General features: G+C 56.9%; 1 protein-coding gene across 2 annotated transcripts in view; it reads left to right on the top strand.

Moving 5' to 3' along the window:
* The first annotated feature begins 301 nt into the window (after positions 1 to 301).
* Positions 302 to 21,896, top strand: part of KCNQ4 (potassium voltage-gated channel subfamily Q member 4) — a 58,840-nt gene continuing 37,245 nt past the window's right edge. For both annotated transcript variants that reach the window (XM_070405000.1, XM_070405001.1), the window contains exon 1: positions 302 to 615. In XM_070405000.1, the coding sequence (XP_070261101.1) occupies positions 302 to 615 (314 nt within the window). The remainder of the gene's footprint in view (positions 616 to 21,896) is intronic.

Below are 21,896 nucleotides of genomic sequence, written 5' to 3'. Positions count from 1 at the left end.
TGTGAGCAGCGCGCCTGGGCAGGTGGAAAGGCGAGCGGCATGGAGCGCGTAATAAGAGAGTTGGAGTCGGAAAGAGCCGCCCCAGTCGCCGGGGAAGCGGGCGGTCAGTGCGGGCTCCGGCGGCCCCCAGGCTCCGAGCGCCCGCCCCCGGCCCCGGCGAGGCCCCTGCCCGGACCCTAGCCCCCGCTGCCTGCGCCCTGCCCGGGCCGCCCCGCCGGCCTCGGGTCCGAGCCATGTGCCGCTAAGCGCCCCGCGCGCGCCCCCGCCCCGACCGGCCCCGGCCCTCCGTCAGGCGCCTCCCATGGCCGAGGCCCCCCCGCGCCGCCTCGGCCTGGCCCCCCCGCCCGGGGACGCCCCCCGCGCCGAGCTGGTAGCTCTCACAGCCGTGCAGAGCGAGCAGGGCGAGGCGGGCGGGGGCGGCTCCCCGCGCCGCCTGGGCCTCCTGGGCAGCCCCCTGCCTCCGGGGGCGCCCCTCCCGGGGCCGGGCTCCGGCTCGGGCTCCGCCTGCGGCCAGCGCTCCTCGGCCTCTCAGAAGCGCTACCGCCGCCTGCAGAACTGGGTCTACAACGTGCTGGAGCGACCCCGCGGCTGGGCCTTCGTCTACCACGTCTTCATGTGAGTTTTCCGACCCGCGCCCCTGGCCTTACCCCGCGCTCTTGCTCCGCCTGGCGCCTGCGGGAGCCTGGACTCCCCTGGGTCCACCGCCGGACCCTGGCTCCGCCTTCTGTCCCCCACCCCCACGGCCGACCCTCATTTTCACCCCGTTCCCCAGGCCTGAGCTCCATGACTGATCCCCCCAGCCTGACCCTAACCCCCAATCTCCAAGCCTTGATCCCGACTTCACTCTCTTCTGACCTCCCCCACCACAACTCCTTATTTCCATCTTGACCTCCACCCCCTGCTCCTCTGTCCCCGGTGCTCCCACATGCAGTTTCTTGTCCGTCATCCTCTCTGCAATCTGGAGCCGCTACAGTGGGGCTCCCCTTTCCTCGTCCTCACCTCTGTCTCCACGTCCCAGACACAAAGAGGGCCCTTTGTCCCCCACACACTTCTGTCACCTTCTCCCCAGCTCTGTCACTACAGTGGACTCCCACCTGGGCCCCCCTTGGAGATGCCCCTCTCCAGAGAAGGTGTCCACCCTATCCCAGGGCAGGCTCCCGATTATAGGTGTTTTGGGGGTCCCGGGGAGCACCCCAGCCCTGACATTCATGTGTGCTGTCTGACTTATCTGAGTCTTCACTCAGTCTCCCCACCACCCTCAACTTCCCAGCAGCAGCAGCAGCAGGCTGCCCTGTCTGCCTGCGGCCTGGCTGGCCAGCCTGCCCAGCTCACTGGCCGCTGCACCAGGCCTGGCTCTGGGCACCCCAGGGGAAAAAGAAAGAGGAGAGGGGTAGGTTTGGAAACACTGACGCGGTGCCTCCCTCCTCCCCCTTCACCAGCTCCTACAACTTTCAAAAACACTGACCCCTCTTGGATGTAAAGAGTGAATTTTGGCAGCTCAGAGCTCAGTCTTGGGGGACGGCCTGGCTGGCCGGGAACATGAGAGGCCCCACCGATATCAGTTGAAGGGCCAGGCCTGGCTCTGGGACGCTGGGAGGTGCCGGAGAGAGACCTCCGGTTCCTGGAAAATGTGCAGCTGTTAATCCCTTCTTACTGCCCCAGAGAGCACCCTTTGGTCCTGGGGTCTCCTGAGGGGTCTCCTTGCCTGTCCTCCTGACTTCTGACAGTTCTGCCTGCCTGGCTGTCCCTCTGCCAGCCCGAGTTTCCACCTGTGTGCGAACTGGCCTGTCCTTCATCTCTCCACCTAATTGTGTGGCAGTCCTTCTCCTCATCTGTTTCTATCCCTCTGTTGACCTGTCCAGTTATCTGTGTGCCTGTCTGCCCACCTGTCCATCTGCCTGTCCACCTGATTATCTCATTCTTCTACTTGTCCGTTTCCATCATCTTTTGGTCTGTCTTCCTTCCTGTCCCTGCTTGCCTGCCTCTGCGCAGTCCTAACTGGGCTCACAGAATTTCAAAGGTGGAGGGGAGAAATGCTGGCAACGGATCCCCTGTCCGCAGGGAGGGGAGAGGAAGCTGACCCTCAGCCAATAAGCTCCGGGGTGGCAGCCTTGGCTTCCTGCAGCGACCCTGCTAGGCTAGGCCCGGGGCAGAGAGTTAAGATTGCGGAGGACCTGAGGTTAGACTCAGGGTCAGGGTCAGGGTCAGGGTCAGGGTCACAGTCAGGAGTAGCCTGATTCCCAGTGCCCACTGGGAGGCCTCGGATGAATATCTTTGCTGCCGAGAGAGCTGTTGGAGTGATGGAGGTTCTGTGCTGGGATACGAGAAATGGTGGGGTTGGGGGTGAGGGCAGGGACTGCTAGTAAGAGTGGCTGCATTCTGGTGCCCTTGCCCACACTGCAGCTTGGGATGCCCAAGAAAGGTGAGGTACTCCACAGAGAGTGCACCCTCCGCGGGCTCCTCTTGGGAGATGACATTTTCCAAGCCATGGCTGGGCCTGGGGAGGCCAGTAGGGACTGAGGTAGGGTCCTTTGTCTCCAGGCCTTGTCTCTCAGCCCTCACAAGGGCACTGAAGGCGAAGGAAGCGCCTCATGTCCCCCAGCCAGCCACTGTCTTCACCTCCTCTGGAAGGGCTTCTCCTTCCTCTCTAGGAGCTAAATCCGCTGGTACCTTTGCCCCACATCCTGCCTTACTGGATGCCAGGAATGCCCTGGCCAGGGGCATGCTTGTTCTGACCACTTGTCTCCAGGAGCCCAGAGCTGAGGCATCTCTTAGGAGTTCTGGGGGAGGAAATGCGCTGAGATCTCAGGGAGTTGGTCACCTGCCTTAGAGATCAAAGGAGTTGGGGGGTCAGGAGCCCCACCTCTCGTGTGCTGTGTGATCTTGGGTTGATCACTGGGCCTCTCTGAGCTTTACAACTCTAGGCCCGTGGTCGGCAAACTGCGGCTCGTGAGCCACATGGCGGCTCTTTGGCCCCTTGAGTGTGGCTCTTCCTAAGCCTTAGGAGTACCCTAATTAAGTTAATAACAATGTACCTACCTATATAGTTTAAGTTTAAAAAATTTGGCTCTCAAAGGAAATTTCAATCGTGTACTGTTGATATTTGGCTCTCTTGACTAATGAGTTTGCCAACCACTGATCTAGGCCATCAAAGCAGGTGGCAACCCCAGCCTTGTGGCCTCCCTCTTGGACGAGGTAATGGGTGGGAAAGAGCCTGTTGGAGCCTGAGGGATGGGTGTTCTTCAAGAGCTTCGGAGGGGGGGGTTCTCAGTCACTCAGGGCTGGGTCTTGGATGAGCAGGAAGTGCTTCCTGCTGTTGGACGTTTAGCCCTACGGGGACACTTTTGGTCAAATCCTTCCCCCTTCCCCGGTGACCCTCAGAGGCAGCCCAAGTGAGAGGAGTCCGGTGGTCACAGCTAGCTGACCCCCTTCCAGAGCCTCTGGCCCTGTAGCAGGGGCCCAACAGAAAAGCCTGGAAGAGAAGGGCAGAGGAAGGAGGGAGTTGGGATGAGCTGGGTCCATTCACCCCAGGAGACACCTCCCTCACACCTGCTAGCCAGGTCCCACTGGGCCCCACAGACCTGCAGCTTTTCTGGCACCGAGGTGTGGGAGATTGCCCAGAGGACAAGTCCCGAGTCCACCTCTGCTTCCAGCAGCTGCGGCTCGGGGAAGTGGGAACCGCTGACTCCTGTCTTCTCCGTAGTGAGGTCTAGAATGAGGGATTGCTGGCCCCTCTCCGAGCTCTTCCTCCTCTCGGTAGGCCCTTAGTCCTGTCACCAAGCCCCTGCCTCCTCCCTGTACCCCGGTCCCTGATTTAAGCCCTCAACCCTTCCCAGGCCCTCCTTCTCTCTGAACTTTGAGCAATAGCACATCGCTGCCCATGATGCTTTCCACGCCGTAGGAGGAATGCTCGCCTTGCCGCACCCTGTCAAGGGCCACCCCGGCTTCCCTTTGGAAGTCAGAGGCTGAAAGGGGCTGGGATGGAGCACAGCCCCATGTGCCCCATCTTCCCCGAGCCCCTGTGAGCCTCTGCTGCTCCCAGCCCCCAGTGGCCCAGCAGACTTTCTCTATGTGAAGGTTTACGCTCTGTAAACATCCTCCCATCCTCCGTCAGCCTTGTCCCTGGGGTCAAAAGCTGTGGGAATGGGGAGGAGAGGAGGTGGTGGCTGCTCCTGGGCCCTCAGACTCCCAATCCCGGCCCACCAAAGCTCTTCCCGACCATCTGTAGAGGCACGTCACCTGGGTTGGAAATAATCCTAGCAAAGTACCCACAGCCCTCAGGCATCCCTGCAGGTGGGTCCTCACGTGCTTATGAGAAAACTGAGGCTCTGGAGATCACAGTCGCACAGTAAGTCGGTGGCAGATACAGGACCAGACCCGAAAGCTCCCGACTCCCTGTCCAGGACCTGCCCTGCTCCCTGCCGCCACCTGGGTTGGCTCTTGAAGTCTTGCGTCCTGCAACAGGGCTGAGGCGGGGCGGTTATTCTCCTCGTTTTTCAGGCGAGGAAACTGAGGCTCAGGAGAAGTCTCCCCGTGCGCTTGGAGGAGCCCAGCACAGGACTGGGTCTGACTGGGAGCTGTCTTTCTCCTGCACCTCAGCTTCAGCAGCACCCCACCTCCGGGCTCCTCAGGAGCAGCACTCCCGTGTCATTCGTCCTTCTGTCCCCAGCACCCAGTCCACAGGAGGCAGGTTGTGGCAGGATTTTGTGGAATTGAGTGGAAACCGCCCAGCCTCGGCCAAGGCAGTCACACTTTGGCTGCGCAAGGCTTTGCCCACACATACCTATCCCTCCGACACACCCGTCTGTCTGTCTCATGCACTGCAACCTGGACAGGCATATCTGTGAAGATCCCGAAGGCCCAGCAATCTAACACACAGCTGCTCCCACTTTTTCACGGACGTCACACACGTACTTGGGTCCGTGGCCCTCGCCTGGACTTTTAGGACAGAACAGAGTTGGCCCCTTCCTTGGGTGTGTTGCCTGCCCCTGTCCACACGGCAGGGCTGCCCTGCCGCCACCTGGGTTGGCTCTTGAAGTCTGGACTGCAAGCTCTGACGGAGTGTGGAGCACCAGCTCTTTGCTGGGCACCGTGCTCACTGCTCTCCATCAACCGCTTCATGCGTCCTCCGCCAGGGCTGAGTGGGTGCAGTTATCCTCACCTTGGGGGGCTGTGTATGCATCCGCCTCAGGCCGTGCGGGAGCAGCGTGGCTGGCTTCCTAGAACTCTGCTGGTCTGTGCTCCTCCGGAAGGGCCCTCTGAGAGCCTCTGTCCAGCCCTGGGGTGGGCTGGTGGGGGTGCCAAGGCACAGAAAGGGGCACACACTTAGCTGAGGTCACACTTGCTGGTCGGGGTAGAACAGTGCGAGGAGCCCAGGCCTTCTGCCTCCCAGATCGGGACTTTTGATAATAAGTTTTCTCACCCCAATCTATGGAGAAGACTGATGCTCCCAGACCTGGGCCTCGCGATGGGGAAGGTCTCGGAGTGTGACCCAAACTCCAGTTTCGTGCTGCTGTTTCTCAGTCCCTGACCTTTTGTTTGGTCTGTGTAAGAAAGGGCGAGTGAAGGGACCGTCCTGCCAGACCTTCTAGCCCTTTCCCTCTCCCTTACACCCCTTTGCTCCCCCCTTCGTGAGCTCTACTTTGGGGATCCCTGGAGCAGGTTAGACCTCTCATTGTGGGTCCCCCCACCCCAGCTCCATAGTACATTCATCCTTTCCACTGGGGAAGTCCTGCTGATGTCTGACTTCAGTCCCTCCTGCTGCAGAAGCCTCTGTTCTCAGAAGGTTGGAGCCAAGAGCCTTTCAAGAGGTGATTATTCTTGGGCCGATGGCAGCACCTTGAGTGGGTGATTAATGGAAGGTTCTCGGAGCCAGTCAAGGGAGCAGAAAACGCAGGGAGCAGGGAGAGAGCAAGGCTTGCAGGTCCCTAAGGCCCTGCCCCTGTCCCCACCCCCAGAGGGAGGCCAAGCCCGAATGTCCCTGGCTGGAAGTTTTCTTGCTCCCCTCCTCCCCTGCACCCACATGGGTGGGTCCTTGGCCCTCTGTGGGCTAGGGGGCCCAGCAGGGAATTCTGTGTGTCTGACCCGGGGGCAGCCCCTCATTATGCCCCTGCTGTGGGATTTGAGGGGCTGGAGTGGAGGAAGAGGAGGGACTTACTGTTTCTCCAGAGACTGTCCTGCTGGGGGTTAAGAGCATGGGGTCCGAGTCTGACAGATTTGGGTTCATTTCTGGTTCTACCCTTAGTAGTTATGTGCCCTTGGGCAAGTTACTTAACCTCTCTGAGCCTCCGTTTTCTCATCTGAAAAATGGGAATGATAGTAGCCGCTTCTAGGATTGTCAGAGCTAAATGAGTTAAAGCGCCTGACACAAATGTTCGCCACCATCATCATCTCCATTGTTATCGTAGTTACGATTGTCATTCCCTTCCCGGGCAGAGGTCTGCCGGTGTCCTTGGCTCAGCACAATGAGGCGAGTGTCTGGGTGTGCGGGAGAGAGTAGGAGCTGTGCGCTGGGCGAGCAGCTGTCCGTGGGAAGCCTGGGGATGCGGCTTTGTGGGACTTCTGAGGAGCATCTAGAATGTGCCATGCTCGATACCAGGCGGGCATGATTATTACCCTAATTTCACACTTGAGGAAAGCGAGGCCGGTGAGCGGTCCTCACCCACCTGCCCAAGGTCACACAGCTAGTGAACGGCGGCACCAGGACTCCAACCTGGGACCTTAGGACTTTATTCATCGCGCCTTCCTTCATGTGACAAATATAGTTAAAGAGCATTCACTGTGTACCAGGCCTGGGGAGGCAGAGGGAGGCAGACCATGCGTGGGCCCTGCCTGGGAGGGGGGAGGGGCGCAGCGAGGAGGCTGCTGAGCCTCTCCTGCCTTCTCTCCCAGGCACTTGCAGAGAGGTCCGGGCGTGGGCGTGAGCATGTCTGTGTGTACGGGGAGGAGCGTGTATGTGAGAGTCACTGTGAGGCCAAGGTGTGGGCCTCATTGTCAGATTGTGCAGCTAGCGTGGCCCCAGGGAGGTGGAAGTGGAGCCTTGATGCTCGGGGACAGCCAGGGACCCCTGGGAGAAGAGGGCAACCCCCACTCTCTCCTGAGCAGAGCATCCTGGGGAATGGGGCCCGGGAACCCCGAAGGAGATTTAGGAATCTCAGTCCCAACACTTACTGAAAAGGTGCCCCCTCTACCCCAACCCCCAGCCTCACTATCCCCTCTGTCAAGTGGGATAAACAGGGGAGTGGACGCTCAGGGCTGCGGGCACAGAGGGACTCTGGATGAATGGGAGCAGACGCAGCCCCCCTCTTGTAGGATTGGGGGTAGGGAGTTCTTTCAGCACCTTCTTCCTGGCTTCCTCAGAGACCGGGCAATACTAAGAAGCGCACCAGAGGGCTGCCTGCCCTCCACCCCCGACTCTGAGGTTTTGGGGAGAGGATGCAGGTCAGACCTCTGAGATCCCCCAGAAAGGCCCCCACCCCCCAGGACTCCAGGCTTTCTGGGCAACTCTGTCCCCAGGGCAGGATCTGTGTGCCCTGGGGGTTGGCACCTGGGAGGTGAGGAAGGAGGGGCAGCCCCAGGCAGCAGACTAATTGGGCTGGGAATCCGTGGGCAGCGCCTGAGGGAGGGAAGGAGGCAGAGGGAGCAGGGAGCTCAGCGATTCCTTCTCTCTTCCCTCCCTTCTGGAGATTTGGGTGGCAGTGGGTGGAGTGGGGTCAACCCCAATCCCTGCAGGAAAATCTGGGGCACTTTATTCTGAGACTCCTTGGACATCTAGGGCAGGCTGGTAGGACAGGGGGAAAGCTGGCTGGAAATAAATGGACCAAAGTTCCCACTGAAGCAAAAGGGATGGAGGTCAGACAGCAGGAGGGACTGCCCAATAACCAGGAGGTAGAGTGAGATTCCCTAGGGTACTCTTTCCAAAACTTGGGGGCTCATGTCCAGCTGGACTGGACAAGAGCTACTCTGATAATTGCCCCCATGAAGCAAGTGGCACCCTTCCCTTACACTATGAAGGATGGAGAGTAGATAGAGCCTCCCAGGGAGAGGAACCGGTCAGATCAAGCACTTGGCTTGGTGGGGCGAGGCGGGGGGGGGGGGCATAGGCTGCCTCCCTTCCACCCTTCCTTCCCTGTCCTCCTCCCTGGGAGCCTCAGCCCGTCCAGGTCATCGTCTTTGGGTTTATTTTTTGCTGGGCTCGGCCGTCCCCAGGGAGGGGAGGGGGTAGGGAGAAAAGGAGGGGAGAAGGAACAGCTTTGTCAGCACAATCCCCGGCGCCTCTGCTCTTGCCCTCCTTGGCCTGGCTGCCACCCTCTTCAGGAGGGACCAGTCCCTGGGCACAATGGGGACCCACACCCCTGTGGGACCTCCTTCCTTCAGGCAGGACCAGCAGGTCGGGAGTAGGCCTCTCTCCCCTCACCCCTTTTCCATTCGTACTGCTGCAGAGCACAGAGCCAGAGGGGCCTCCGAGCCGAAGCAGAGCCACGGCTTCATTTCACAGATGGGGAAACTGAGGCCAGGAGAAAGGACACAGCACGCATGGGGCTTCTCCACCTCCCCTGCTCATGCTGGAGTAGCTGAGAACCCAGGAAAGCTGCCTCCCGCTTCCGCCCTGATCTCAGCGGGAAGGAGAGCCCCTGACTTCATTCACTCATCCAGTTCTCTCCTCTGGGATCGGTGGCAATCTGCTGGGACATGAGGATAGTGTGGCCCAGGGATGGCAGAGGGAGGGAGGCTCACCTGGGGATGCCGTCATGGCCCACGGAGGGTGTCAGCCCCTCCCCCCACGCCCTTCAGCCTCCTTTTTTGTTAAAAAATATTAGCCCTAATTTACAGATAGACAAATTAGGGCCCATGGTTAACATAGTAATAAGTTGTATAGAAGGGATTCAAACCCAGAATCCCCTGGGCTCCCCATTCTCAAACACGCTCTTCCCTTGACACTGGTCAACTTGTTTCTTTGGCTCTTTCCATTCAGTTCTGTCAGCAACTCTGCCTGCCCTTCCTGCCCCATGAATGCTGGGGCTCCTCGGGCCTCTGCCCTGGGTCCTCCTCTCTCTGAAGTTTCCATGGAGGGGGTTCTCGTACACTCCTGCGACATCCGGGGTCACCTCTGTGATGACAGCCTCCCTCTCTGCAGTTTCCTCCCTGAGCTTTACCCTGTAGCTGCCTGTGGACACCTCACCTCCTCACCCCGCTTCCTCAAAGTCAGCATCTCTTTCCAACTCCCTCCTCCCCGCCCCCCCTCACAGTGACTCCCCCACCCCCAGAGCCCAAGTCAGGAACGCCCTCCCTCAAGTACCCTTTGCTCTTTACCTAAGAAACAACCTGTGGTGTCCCCAAATGTGCTATTTAATGCTCCAGGTACTTTTCCTTCTGCCTTAAACTCCTGCCTTTCTCACCCACCCCATCATCTAGCAATCTAGCAAACTCCTATTTATCCTTCAAATCCCAGTTTGAGCATCACCTCCTCATGGATTCGCTCCCTGCCCATGCCCACTCTAGGCAGGATTGGGAGCCTTTGGAGTCCCCAGAGCTCTGCTCAGCCACCCCTGTGTGCTCCTCTGCGCTCTCTCACACCAGATGATGAGGTCTGCGTGGTGGGGGTTGAGCACAGTGCTTGGCACATGGCTGGTAATTAGTGAATGTTTGCTGAGCCAGGAAATAAAGGTGGCATTGAAGCTGGGTTGTTAGGATGAGAAGCGTTTTGCCAACTAGAGAGAAATCGGATAAAGGACCCTTAGGTCCTCCGTGTGCAGGCACTGAGCTGGCAGCTCTCATGGTTTTTGTCCTGAGTGCACTCCAGGGGGAGGCAGCAGCTAGAACAAAAGCTTGGGGTGGGACTCTCCTCCCCGGCCCTCTTCGCCTCAGGATCTGCAGAGTCAGAACAGGGAAGTGCCACTGGCTGGGAAGCAGAGCTTGACGGATCTCTTCCCATGAGCTCATGCTCTACAAACACCAGGCCATTTAGTTCTCCCGCTACCTCTGTGTGGCAGGCACTGTTATTGTTCCCATTTCGCAGATAGGAAACTGAGGCGCAGAGGAGAAAGAATGTGTACCAAATGACAGCTTGTCCACGGTGGAGCCAGGAATGGAATCCGTGTCTGTGAGACTCCCCAGCCCAAGATCCAAGTGGTTCTCAGAGGCGTCAGCAGACCCGTGGCAGTTTTCAGTGGCCTAAGGCGAAACTGAGGGAAATAAGGACAACAGGATGACTCTCATAAAGCTAAATTTATTCCATTTAAAGGACTGTCTTTTCGTCTGAGATTATGTCCTTTCTTTTATGAAATGATGGGGCTGGGAATTTTTTTTAAATGTCCTTACTTGGCAAAATAAAAAGTTGACAACCTTACGCAGTCCCCAAAGTGTTTCTGAGAATTTTACCGGTGCGTGAAATCCCTGGGTTTGGGCGCCTTCCTGCCTCCTCCCTCCAGAGCGCTGGGGCCAGAGTGGGAGGAGTCTGGCTGGGAATGGAAGGATTAAAGGCATGGAGCCTCAGTCTCCACTGGATACTCCTGAGCCTTGGGGCCTGCTGCCCCGGAGTGCTCTGAGGACCAGCCTAGGCAGGCCTCTTGTCAAGGGGGTGGGGTGAGCCAGAATCAGTGCTCACCCCTCAGTTCAAGGAGCACTGGACGGGGAGTCAGAAGGCTGGGGTTTGGTTGCCGCCTCTGCTTCCTAAAAGCTGTGTGACCCCCAGGCAGGTGACTGAACCTCTCTGAGGCTCCAGCTTCTGTCTATGTAGAAGGACGATTATCATCTCTACCTGCCCACCTCACCAGGCTGCCTCCTGCATCAAGTGCTTCCTTAACTACAAGGTGCTGTGAAGAACAGAGGGCTTATTGTGCTTTTGCTGTTCATATCTTCCTCTTCTCTTGGGTCCCGGCCTGCACTAGTTTGAGCCCCGAGGAAGGGACTTTGTGGGTGTGGGTCGGGCACGAGGCCCTGTAAGAGACCGAGCAGACTGGCGATCCTTTCCTCGGGAGTCCCAGACAGTCTGGAGGCCCAGGGACCTCCCAGGCAACACAGTGCTCCTGCCAGGAGCCAGGCTCTGTTCTAACAGAGCTCTCGCGCAGGGGTAAGATTCATGGTCCAGTCTATACCAGGGATGGTGCCAAGTGTTCTCCACATGCCACTTCATTTACTTCTTCAAGAGCCCTAGGAGGTAGGCACTGTCATTACTCCATTGTACAGAAGGGGACACTGAAGCCTAAAGGTTCAGCCTGTGTGCTGCCACACAGCCAGGAGGTGGTGAGTAAGCCGAGTATGCAGGGAGTCTGTGGTGTGAGGGGCCTGAGTGTGCAAGATGTTTGTAGTGTGAAAGCCTGAGTGTGCAAGAAGTCTGTGGTGTGAGAGGGCCTGAATGTGCAGGGAGTCTGTGGCGTGAGAGGGCCTAAGTGTGCAAGGAATCTGTGGTGTGAGAGGGCCTGAGTGTGCAGGGAGTCTGGTGTGAGAGGGCCTGAGTGTGCAGGGAGTCTGTGGTGTGAGAGGGCCTGAGTGTGCAAAGGAGTCTGTGGTGCAAGATGGTGGGAGCAGATTTGCAGGGCTGCAGTAGGCGGGGTAGCTGAGGGCACCCACAGTATATGTGGGGGGTTGGGTGGGGTGGGAAGGCAAAAGACACCTTCCTGCTGGGTGGCTTCCAGTGTTACCTCCCCCTCCCCCTCTTGCTGTGACTCTCAATAATAACAAAGATAATGGCGAATGCTTATTGAGCCCTTACAGTGTGCCAGACACTGCTCTGGGAGCGTGCCATGCCTTCTCACCTTTTCCTCTCATCAACCCCGTGAGGTGGGTACTAGTGTTATGCCCATTTGTCAGTTGAGGAGACCGAGGCAAAGAGAGGTTGAGTAACTTGTCTGGGTTTAGATAGTGCGGCCAGGTTCCGACTCCAGAAGTCCAGCTCTAGGGGCTATGATTTACCTGCCATCCCGCACCACACTGCACCTAACTTGCCCTGATGGGCCTGCCTCCTGGGGGGCTGATATGAGGACCAGTTGAGGCTTAAAGTTCAAGGTCCTCTCCCCCACCCCAATTTTACTCATTTTTTTCCTTCTTTTTTAAAAAAATATTTGTATTGATTTCAGAGAGGAAGGGAGAGGGAGAGAGAGATAGAAACATCAATGATGAAAGAGAATCATTGCTCTGCTTCCTGCTGCTGCGTCAGCGAGGTGGGGGAGCCGAGCTAGCTCGAATAAAGACTCTTATGCTTTTGCATCTGACAAAAAAAAAAAAAAGAAAGAGAATCATTGATTGGCTGCTTCCGGCACTGGAGATCCAGCCCCCAAGCAGCAGCAACTGACCAGGAATTGAACCGTGACCTCCTGGTTTGTAGGTCAACACTCAACCACTGAGCCACGCCAGCCAGGCCATTTCTTTTCCTTCTTGCGCTCTCTCATTTGGGAAGCCTTCACTGAGCGTCCCTCAGGTCCATGCTCTATTCCAGATGCTGGGGACAGAGCAGTGAATCAGACGCTCCCCTGCTCCCTGGTGGAGATGGACCGGGAGGTTGGCAGTGTCAGGGCACCATGGAGTCCTGTAGGAGCCCAGCACAGAGGGGCCAGCCCAAGCCCCCAAATGGGCATGGCTGGGAAGGTTTCCCTCAGTAGGTGGTTTAAATTGAAACCTGAAAAATAAGAAGGAATAGGAGTCAACCCTGCAAAAAGGAGCAGGGAGCAGCATTCCAGGAAGAGGGACCAGCATGGGTAAGCCCAGAGGTGAGGCTGTATGTGGCATTTGCAAAGATTTTCAAGAAGTGGGGAGGTTGGGAGCCTAGAGGGGCAAGAGGTGTGCCGAGAAGAGGCTGGGACATGAGCAAGGCCAGGCTGAGAAGGCCAGGCTGAGGAGGCCAGGCTGAGAAGGCCAGGCTGAGAGGCCAGGCTGAGGAGCAGTGACTTCCTGGAAGACCCCGAGTTCAGGAAAAGGAACTGACGATGGGAGTGCCGTGGGCGTTTTAGTGTTTTAGAACAGCTCTCTGGGTCTGGCAAGGAGGGGACTCTGGCAGGGAGCTCTGGGAATGCCATCCACTTGGCCTCTTCTTCCCTCTGCTTTCCCCTCCTGGCCCAGCCCTCTGAGCGGCTCCTCTGGAGCTGCCCACTAACCCTGCCAGGCCTGGCTGGACCTGGCCTGGAACCCTAGGACTTTGCCTATAGGGAAAGTAGAGCTGCTTATGCAAAGCCTGGCCTGGGGAAGGTGTGTGTGGCTGAGCTGAGGGGGCCTTGGAGGCAGAGGGGGTGGGTACAGGCACAGAAGCTGCCTGCCAAGGGACTCTAGGGGATCTAGGCCTGGGGTCTATGGGGATCGCCAGAATAGTGGCCTTAGAACTGCCCCATGAGGACACCCAGGGATTTGGCTCAGCTAATGGTGGGGTGCCCTGGGCAGTGGCCAGGTGGCTCAGCCTACTTCAGTTCCCCTCTCCCTCCCTTTCTCACAGCTCAACAGGGTATAGGATTCACTGGTCTCACCCAGCCCCCTCATTCTACTGATGGAGAAACTGAGGCCCAGAACAGGGCATGGACTAAGGTTCGGTGACAGAGCCCAGACTGGAACCCAGGCTCAGACCAAGAATCTCAGTTGTACCCAACAGCAGTAAACAACAGTGAAAACCCTGCCACGGACCGGCAGCTCTAGTCCCCTCTGGGTGGTTTTAGGCAGTCTCTTCACAACTCTGAGCATCAGCCTCTGGATCCAAAATGCTGTCTCCTGCTGGGAAGGATGTCCCTTCTCCCACCTGAGGGTTCGCAAAGCACTTTAAGGCATGCCTGGCCCAGGATGGGGCTTAATTGTTTGCTCAGTGAATCTCACTGGATTCTCATAACTACCCTAGAGGAAGATAGTATGACACTATTTTACATTGAGGATCAGAAAAGAGAAATGACTTGCCCAAGGACATTCAGCTGAAAAATGACTGATATGGGGCTAGAGCCCAGGTGTCTATTCACCTAAGACCCTTGACCAACACAGCCCCAACTATAAGCCTCTGCTCTCAGTGAAAATCAGCCGATGTCCCCAGCAAGACCCATCAGTTGGCTGGACAGAGGATATTTGTGTGTGTGCATGGGTGTGAGCAACCTGGCCTGCAGGCTGGAACTCAGCTCACATCAACCCCTGTGCCTCAGTGCTCCCGGGGCTGCAGCTGCTGCCCCAGGGGAAGGGGATCTTTCCACTTTCCCTCCTGCTTTGAGGGTTTTTTCTCTTGGCTTGGCTGGCTGGGAGAGGAGCTGGCTGTGGTGTGACCAGGGATGGGGTCTGGCCATCTAATACCTTGCACATGACAGGCATGGGGTGGGCACCAGGCTGGGAGAGGGATTTGCACTCTCCTAATCCGGGGGCTGCAGCCCTCCTCTGTCTTGGCCAGGGCCATGGGAGAGGTTTGTCCCTGCCCCCATGCCCAGCAGCCCCGGCTCAGATCCCTGGCACACACCCAGCTCCTCTACTTAGGGCCTTCTCCTGCCCTGCTCACACTTCTCACACTCCCACGATGTGAGCAGAATTGGGACTTATGGGGGCAACACTGGGCCATTTGGATCTGATGAAACGCAATGCTGTGCAGCATTTGGGCTGAGAAATGAGGGCAATGTCAGGCAGGTTTAAAGCCATTGCTGGAGCAGAGTTAGGGGGAAGACCTGGTCGGGGTGCAGAGCTGGAGTGTTTGGGGCTTATCCTGGGCCACCCCTTCTGGGAGAAATTTGGCTACAAGTCAGGGAGGCAAATGTGTGGGCCATGCCCCCCTTCGCTGGGCAGTAAACACACAGCCGTCTCCCAGGAGACAGCCCAAACATCCCGGCCCCCCACAGTTATTTATACCAGGACTCCCTCTCCTTCTGGGCCTGGTCTGGGCCTCTCAGTCCACTCCTCAGCTGGGCGACCTGAGTTGAGGACGCAGCCCTGTTAAGGCTGGAGGCCTCCGCAGCAGGCCTGCTCTGGACTGGGCGCTCACTACCTCCCCATGGCCTGTCCATTGGAGGCACTGGGTCCTACAATCAGAAATGTGCTCATGGAGGCCAAGGCCCGGGCAGCAGGCAGGAGTCTGAGGCTTGAGCCCTGGTCATGCTGTCATCTGCTACATGACTGTGGTTCTTGGCACCCTGTGTTCAGTAGAAGGGAATGGTCTACTTTCCCTTGAGTGCTTTGCAAAATGTTTTAAGCAGTAGACTTGGTTCTTTAAATGAAAAGTGACACAGGAGCACAGTGTATAAGACAGACCAAAACAACCTGACTGGTGTTGCTCAGTGGTTAGAGTCTTGGCCCATGCACCAAAGGGTCACAGATTTAATTTCTGGTCAAGGGCACACACCTGGTTTTGCAGGTTTGATCCCCACCCCAGTCAGGGTGCGTGCAGGAGGCAACTGATCCATATGTCTTTCTCACATGGACGTTTCTCTCTCTCCCTTCCACTTTCTCTAAAATCAATGGAAAAAATATCCTTGGGTGAGGATTAACAAACAAAACAAAACAAAACAAAACAAACCAAAGCAGGACTGCTCTGGGTGGAGTCCAGGGTGAGGGCCCAGAATTCTGCCCACTCAGCCTGTGTGGCCTTGTATACCACCAACCTGAAGCCTGTACATGACCCTTCTTATTCTAGAACACATTCCAGGTAACCCTGGAGTTCTCTGGCTAAATTCCCATGCCTGTTTCCAGGGCTTTCATAGGCCTCTTTCCTGTCTCATCGCCCCAAAGGTCACTGTCGTGCGCAAGCACTCACAGGCTCAAGGGCAGCTGTTTGCAGCCAGTGTAGATAAAGCCTGGAAGAGCAGGCTGACAGCCACAGAGTGTAACCAAGGCCCCTCCTGGTGAGGATGAGCCCAGTGTGGGAACAGAAGAGGGCATGCCATGTGGCTGACCATCAGCTTCCAGCATGGGACTCCAGGGTATCCAAGGTTTTAAATTCAAACTTGACCTTCCAGATCCTACGAAGGTATATGTGTCAGGAAGGGTAAGACACATTTTATTTAACAGCTTGTTAGCTTGATTTAAACTTTTGAATATGTAGACTTATAGTATACTAGAGGCCTGGTGCATGAAATTCGTGCACTGGGGGTGGGAGGGTGTCCCTCAGCCTAGCCTGCACACTCTCCAATCTGGGACATCCCTCTCACAATCCGGAACTGCTGGCTCCCAACTGCTCGACTGCCTGCCTGTCTGATTGCCCCAAACTGCTTCTGCCTGCCAGCCTGATCACCCCCTAACCACTCCCCTGCCAGCCTAATTGATGCCTAACTGCTTCCCTGTCAGCCCGATCGCCCCCAACTACCCTCCCCTGCTGGCCTGATAGCCCCTAACTCCCCTCCCCTGCCAACCTGGTTGCCCCTAACTATCCTCCCCTGCAGGTCTGGTCCCCCCCAACTGCCCTCCCCTGCCTGCCTGGTTGCCCACAACTGCTCTCCCCTGCCGACCTGGTCGCCCCCAACTGCCCTCCCCTGCCTGCCTGGTTGCCCACAACTGCACTCCCTTGCCGGCCATCTTAGGGTGGCCATCTTGTGACCACATGGGGGCGGCCATCTTGTGTGAGGGTGTGATGGTCAATTTGCATATTACCTCTTTATTATATAGGATGGGTCTCCATTTGTATTCTTTCCCAGCTCTGCCAGTGTTTGAGGTGGGCTCACAGCAGCCCTCCATTCACCCACCCACCTCTGTAGCAATCCTAAGCAAGACGCCCTTTCTCAGAACTCTTGGGGTTCACAGGACAGTGGGAGAAACCCAACTCACTAGTGCTCAAGGCCCTCGCAACCTGGGTCTTTCTGTTCCCTCCCAGATACTGTCTGAATATCTACCAGGCCAGCCTGGGGGATGGGAGGGGTTCAGAGTTGGCCTTGCCCTTGGTGGATGGATCCTAATGAGATGGTAGTGGGTGGCAGACAGAATTAGAAACAGCCTCAGCATAAGGAGGGCCTGGGGTGCCCAGAGAGGGCCAGGAATCTCAACCAGACTGAGAGCACACTTCTCTCCAAAGCAGATCAGAGATTGGGGCAGGGGCCAGGCAGGAGGGGGCGCTGCCCAAGGAGACGAGAGAACATGAGAGTCACCAGGTGGAAATGCACAAGGTATGGAGGGGTGGAGTGTGGCTGAGGCTTAGTGTGGGTACACCTCATGCTGACCTGAGGAGCTTGGGCTTTAGGCTATAAACAGCAAGGAGCCACTTGAGGATTGTAACGAGGAGAGGGGCACTCTGACTGCAAAGTAAATGACTGGGGGTGGGGGTGAGGGTGGCTCTGGAATCTGGTGGTCAGTGAAGGGGTGGCTGGAGGAAGGACAAATGGAGTAAGTCCATGGCTGGAAAGGAGTGGGAAGGAAGGGTCTAGGAAGAAAGAGGTGATCTCAACTCTGCCTTCTAGAACACCTTCTACCTCTTCCTCCCTTACTCTGTCTTGGTTCTTGTCTCCTGTCATCATTCCATTACCTGGGTCTCCAGGCTGGGGAGAGGGGCACCCCACCCCAACAAAGCAGTCCATATCACATAGGAGGTGAAGCAGGAGACCACAGCTGTATAAAAGGGAATCTGCTCATTCACTTATTCATTCATTCACTCAACAAATATTTATTGAGAAGCTACAGTGCAACAAGCCCTGTTCCAGGTGTGGGAGAGATAGTGGTGAACAAGAGAGATGAAGTGGCTGCATTCAAGGAACTTACATTCTGGGGGACCCAGGCCGGGCAGTATCTGCCCTCTGGCTTTCTGGTCCATGCCCCCGGATGCCTGAGGGTGGAGACTCCCTCTGTTACTCACGCATTTGTTCCAGCTGCCCTGGCATTAGCGCTCATCTCTCAGGGCACTAACTAAGGACAGGGGTCCAAGGCCCAGGGCCTCAACCCCAGGGACCACCTGTCTCCATAAGAAGAGGCCTGGGCTCAGGCCCTAGTTCTTTTCACTCACATGTGACTTGGAGCCCCTTACTTACCTTCCCGGCCTCAGTTTCTCTGCCAAGCGCGGCTTTGGGGAGCCCTAAGGAAGTGAGGGAGGGAAAGGCAGGCAGCTCCGGTATTGCCCTGGTGGACAGCTCCTCTGACTGTGCGTGGAGATGCCAGGGACACGGTAGCAGCATCATTATCAGCCTAAGATAATAATAGCAGCTGCCTATTGTGTCCACGGTGGGTCAGCCGCATGCATCTGCTCTTTTAATTTATTCCTCACAAGCAGCTCATTGTGGCCAACTACCTTCCCTCCCCGCTTTCCGGACGAGGAAATCGAGTCTCAGTGAGGTAAAATGACTGGCTTGGGGTGCGATGGCTGGCTCGGTAAGGTGAAATGACACGCGAACCTACCCGACTCGGGAGCCCTTAAGGACGGGGCTGTGAGGGTGCTGCCTGGCACCGGCCCCTCCTGGGCATTCAGCCTCTAGAGTGGTAATCCGGCCTCAGTGCCTCCCGGACCGCCTTTGGGGGCTGGCACCGCCCTGAGCCTGGGCACTGGGTGCTGCGACACTGGCCAGGGCAGAACCAGGGGCCGGATCGGGCCAGGACCCGACTTAGAGCCTTGGCACCCCTGAGCCCGGGGGCACTCCGTCCTGCACCCAGCGTGGGTGGTCGAGCCCTGGGCCGAAGGGCGTTGCGCCCCCTTCCCCGCCCCCGTCCTCGGGGACGCGGCGGCACCTTCACACTTTCCGCTTGGCCCGCTGCTCGCCTTTCAGGCCGCCGCGTTTTCAATTGTTAATTTGGAAACGGAAAAAGAAGCCGGCGGGCTGGGGAGGCCGCGGAGAGGTAATCGGAGCCGCAGCGCCGCCCGCCCCTCCAGCGTGCGGTGCCCGGTGTCGCCGAATCCCCGCCCTTCCCAGGCCCGGAGCCCCGCCCACCACGGTGTCCCGCCCCCGGCGTGCCCCGCCCCTTCCCGGTTGCCCCTCCCCGCGCCGAAACCTGGGGCTAGCCTGGCTGGCCGGGGGGTGCAGACCCGGGCGCAGACCGCGGCGCCTCTGCGGGAGGAAAGGGGCCCCTGCGGGGAAGGAGGCCGCGGGCCCTGCGGGGGGAGGAGTCCCCAGGAGCCCTCCCCTCCAGGATCCCCTCCCTCTCTCGAGGAGCCCCGCCTGGTGTCAGCCTCCTCTGCGTCCCCAAGTGAACCCAAGCTTTCCTCAACCCCTCGCGTAGGAGTTCTTCCGGGCCAGGCGCCTGCCTGCAGACTGCCGCACCAGGGATCATCGGCACCCTGGACAGACAGAGAAACTGAGTCCCACGGAGGGACAGTTCACAGCCTAGGCTGAGTTCTTGAGCCTGGCAGGGGTCAGGGTCAGAGCTGAATTCAAGCCAGTTCTTTTGTCTCTGAAACATGTAGGGGTCTGTCTTTCTCAGAAGAGGTGGGGGCATCAGGACCAGAGGTGCAATCGGTCCGCTTCCCCTGACCCCCAGCACCCTTTCTGTGGTTAATGAGCTATTGGAAGTTCTGCTTTGGTCTACCCCGACTCCTCCTCACTATCATTTATATATTCAATTAAAGGGGAGTTTGGGAGGTAGAAGGGCTCTCTAGACTTTGCGGGCACACAAGGAGCACCATGCAAATGAAACGTAAAAGACCCTCCTCTGGAGACTCTAGAAGTCCCAGAGACTAGCAGCTTCAGGAGCTGCCCAGGGCATCTTCCCATTTGGGAAGCTGAAGTCACCAGTCCCAGGGGGATCAGCGAAAAATAGGGCCCTCCTTTCTCATCCCTTCCTTAGGCTGAGGAATAAACTGTAGTTTCCCAGCTCCTCAGCTGAGTGGTGACAGAGTCAGGCTAGAGAGCCCATTGAAGCTGAGTCCTGGCTCTGCCCACATCCCGTGCCTCCCCTTCTGCTGTCGCCAACTCTGACACCTCTTCCAGAGCCACCGAACAGGCTGCTGCCTTTTAGAGTACTCTGAATCAGCTGGAGCCTCAGGCTGGGCAGCCTCTCCCCTTTCAGGCCAAAGAAATGGAGAGGGTCTGCGGATGTGCTTCCAGCTTCCTGCCTCAGACCCTCTTAACCACCCTTCCACCTTGGCTGTGAAACAGGTCCAGAGAAGTTGCTCTCCTGGCCCAAGGTCACACAGCAAGCCTTTCCCAGCTGAAAGAGTACATTGGTGTCAGTCTTGCTGGATTCAGTCTGGCTGGTCCTGGACTTGGGGTTCCAATGAGAAGCAAGGCTCTCAGGGCAGCTCTAACCAACCGCCCCAGGTGTGGCCTGTGAATTTGCATGCTGCTTTGCTTATTAGTAGCAAAGGCATTGAAATGCCCGTTAAACCTCATCATGCCCCCTAAACCTCCCACTGGGGGGAATCCTCAGTGGCTGAGTCTGCAGGACTCCCAGGCTGAGCTGTCTTAGAGCCTGCACTCTCCTGGGGGCCCAGCCCTCCCTGCAGATCCTGTTCCACCTTGTCAGCTCCCAGTGTGTCCTCTCTGCTCCTGGAGTGCCGAGAACCAAGGTGGGGACTAAGCTCTTTCCCTGTTTTGGACTCTTCCCTCCCTCCTCCCTCCCCCCTTTGCACAGGTTCTGCTGATTCAGAGCATAGAAGGCTCCTTAGAGGTGACCCTGACCCCTGCCAGGCTCAAGTAGCTGGAGGCCTGGTCAATCCTCGAACCCAGTGCCACCCTGTCACATGCAGCAGGGAGGGCAGCAAGAGGAGGGAATTTTTGAGGTGGGGGTAAGGGGCAGGTGCCTGGGTCCTTCTAGGGAAAGAGGAAAAAAAAATCAAAAGGAATTACCATAGGAATTGGGAAATCTGGGCCCAGGCCCAGCTCTGTCTCTGATCTACTGTATGGTCACCGGTAGGTCATGTCCCTCTTTGGGACACAGTGTCCCATCTATATAGTAAACAAGGTGGTTGATTGGCTCTAAGGGATCTTGCAGTGCCAAAGTATAGTCAGTATTTGACCACCTCTTGCCACCTCCACTTCCCCCTTGTACAAGTCACCATCATCTCTTACTTGATTTATACTATTAGCTTCCTGACAAATATCATTGCCCCTCCCTGAACCCCTCCCCGCCCCACTCAACAGCCTGTGTGATCTTTTGCAAACATAAGTGAGATCATGTTTCCCCCTGCACAGAACTCCCCATGTCACTTGGAGTAAAAGCCCAAATCCTCACAACAGCCATTAGATGATCTGCTTCACACCTCCACTGCCACTCTGCCCTCACAGCCTCCCACTTGCCCCTTGCTTACTCGCTCCGGAGCACTGTGGTTCTGGAACACACCAGGCACCCTCTGGCTCAGGTCTCTGATACTTGCTGATCCCTCTTCTCCCAGATACCCACATGGCTTACACCTTCATTTCCTTCAGATCTCTGCTCAAATGTCACCTTCTCAAACCTGTTTGCCCGGACCACTCTCTATACAGCGACCTCCCTTGATTCCCATACCAATGTTCCTCATCCCTTCTTCCCACTTAATTGTTCTCCATCATCATCTGACATTTTTGTCAATGTAAGTAACGTCCAAACCTATAGAGAATTTTATTAGTTTATTTGATCCAAACTGATGACATGTGCCAGGGAGCAAGGTCCCAAATGCCCAGGAGAACAACAGTTTCTCAGCTAATTTTTTACATTAGAATCAAAGGAGAAGACGCAAGGAAAGTGCATGAAATCCATTGGTGGGAAATGAAGGAGGTGGGAGAAAGCAAATGGGGAAATCTCTTGTGCCTTTGAGGAAAAGAAAATTACCCTGACCTTCCAAAGGTATGTTATCCTAGATGCATAAGAACAACAGACAAAGCTCACTTAAGGCAGTGGTTCTCAACCTTCCTAATGCCGCGACCCTTTAATACAGTTCCTCATGTTGTGGTGACCCCCAATTTCATTGTTACAGATTGAACATAATTAAAGCACAGTGATTAATCACAAAAACAATATGTAATTATATATGTGTTTTCCGATGGTCTTAGGCGACCCCTGTGAAAGGGTCATTCAACCCCCAAAGGGGTCGCGACCCACAGGTTGAGAACCGCTGACTTAACGTA

The sequence above is a fragment of the Myotis yumanensis genome, unplaced genomic scaffold, assembly GCF_028538775.1.
Source record: "Myotis yumanensis isolate MYYU_CA2020_CCGP unplaced genomic scaffold, mMyoYum1.0.hap1 SCAF_2, whole genome shotgun sequence".
NCBI lineage: Eukaryota > Metazoa > Chordata > Mammalia > Chiroptera > Vespertilionidae > Myotis > Myotis yumanensis.
The sequence above is the reverse complement of the archived record's forward strand: the minus strand, read 5'-3'. Positions and strand labels throughout refer to the sequence as shown.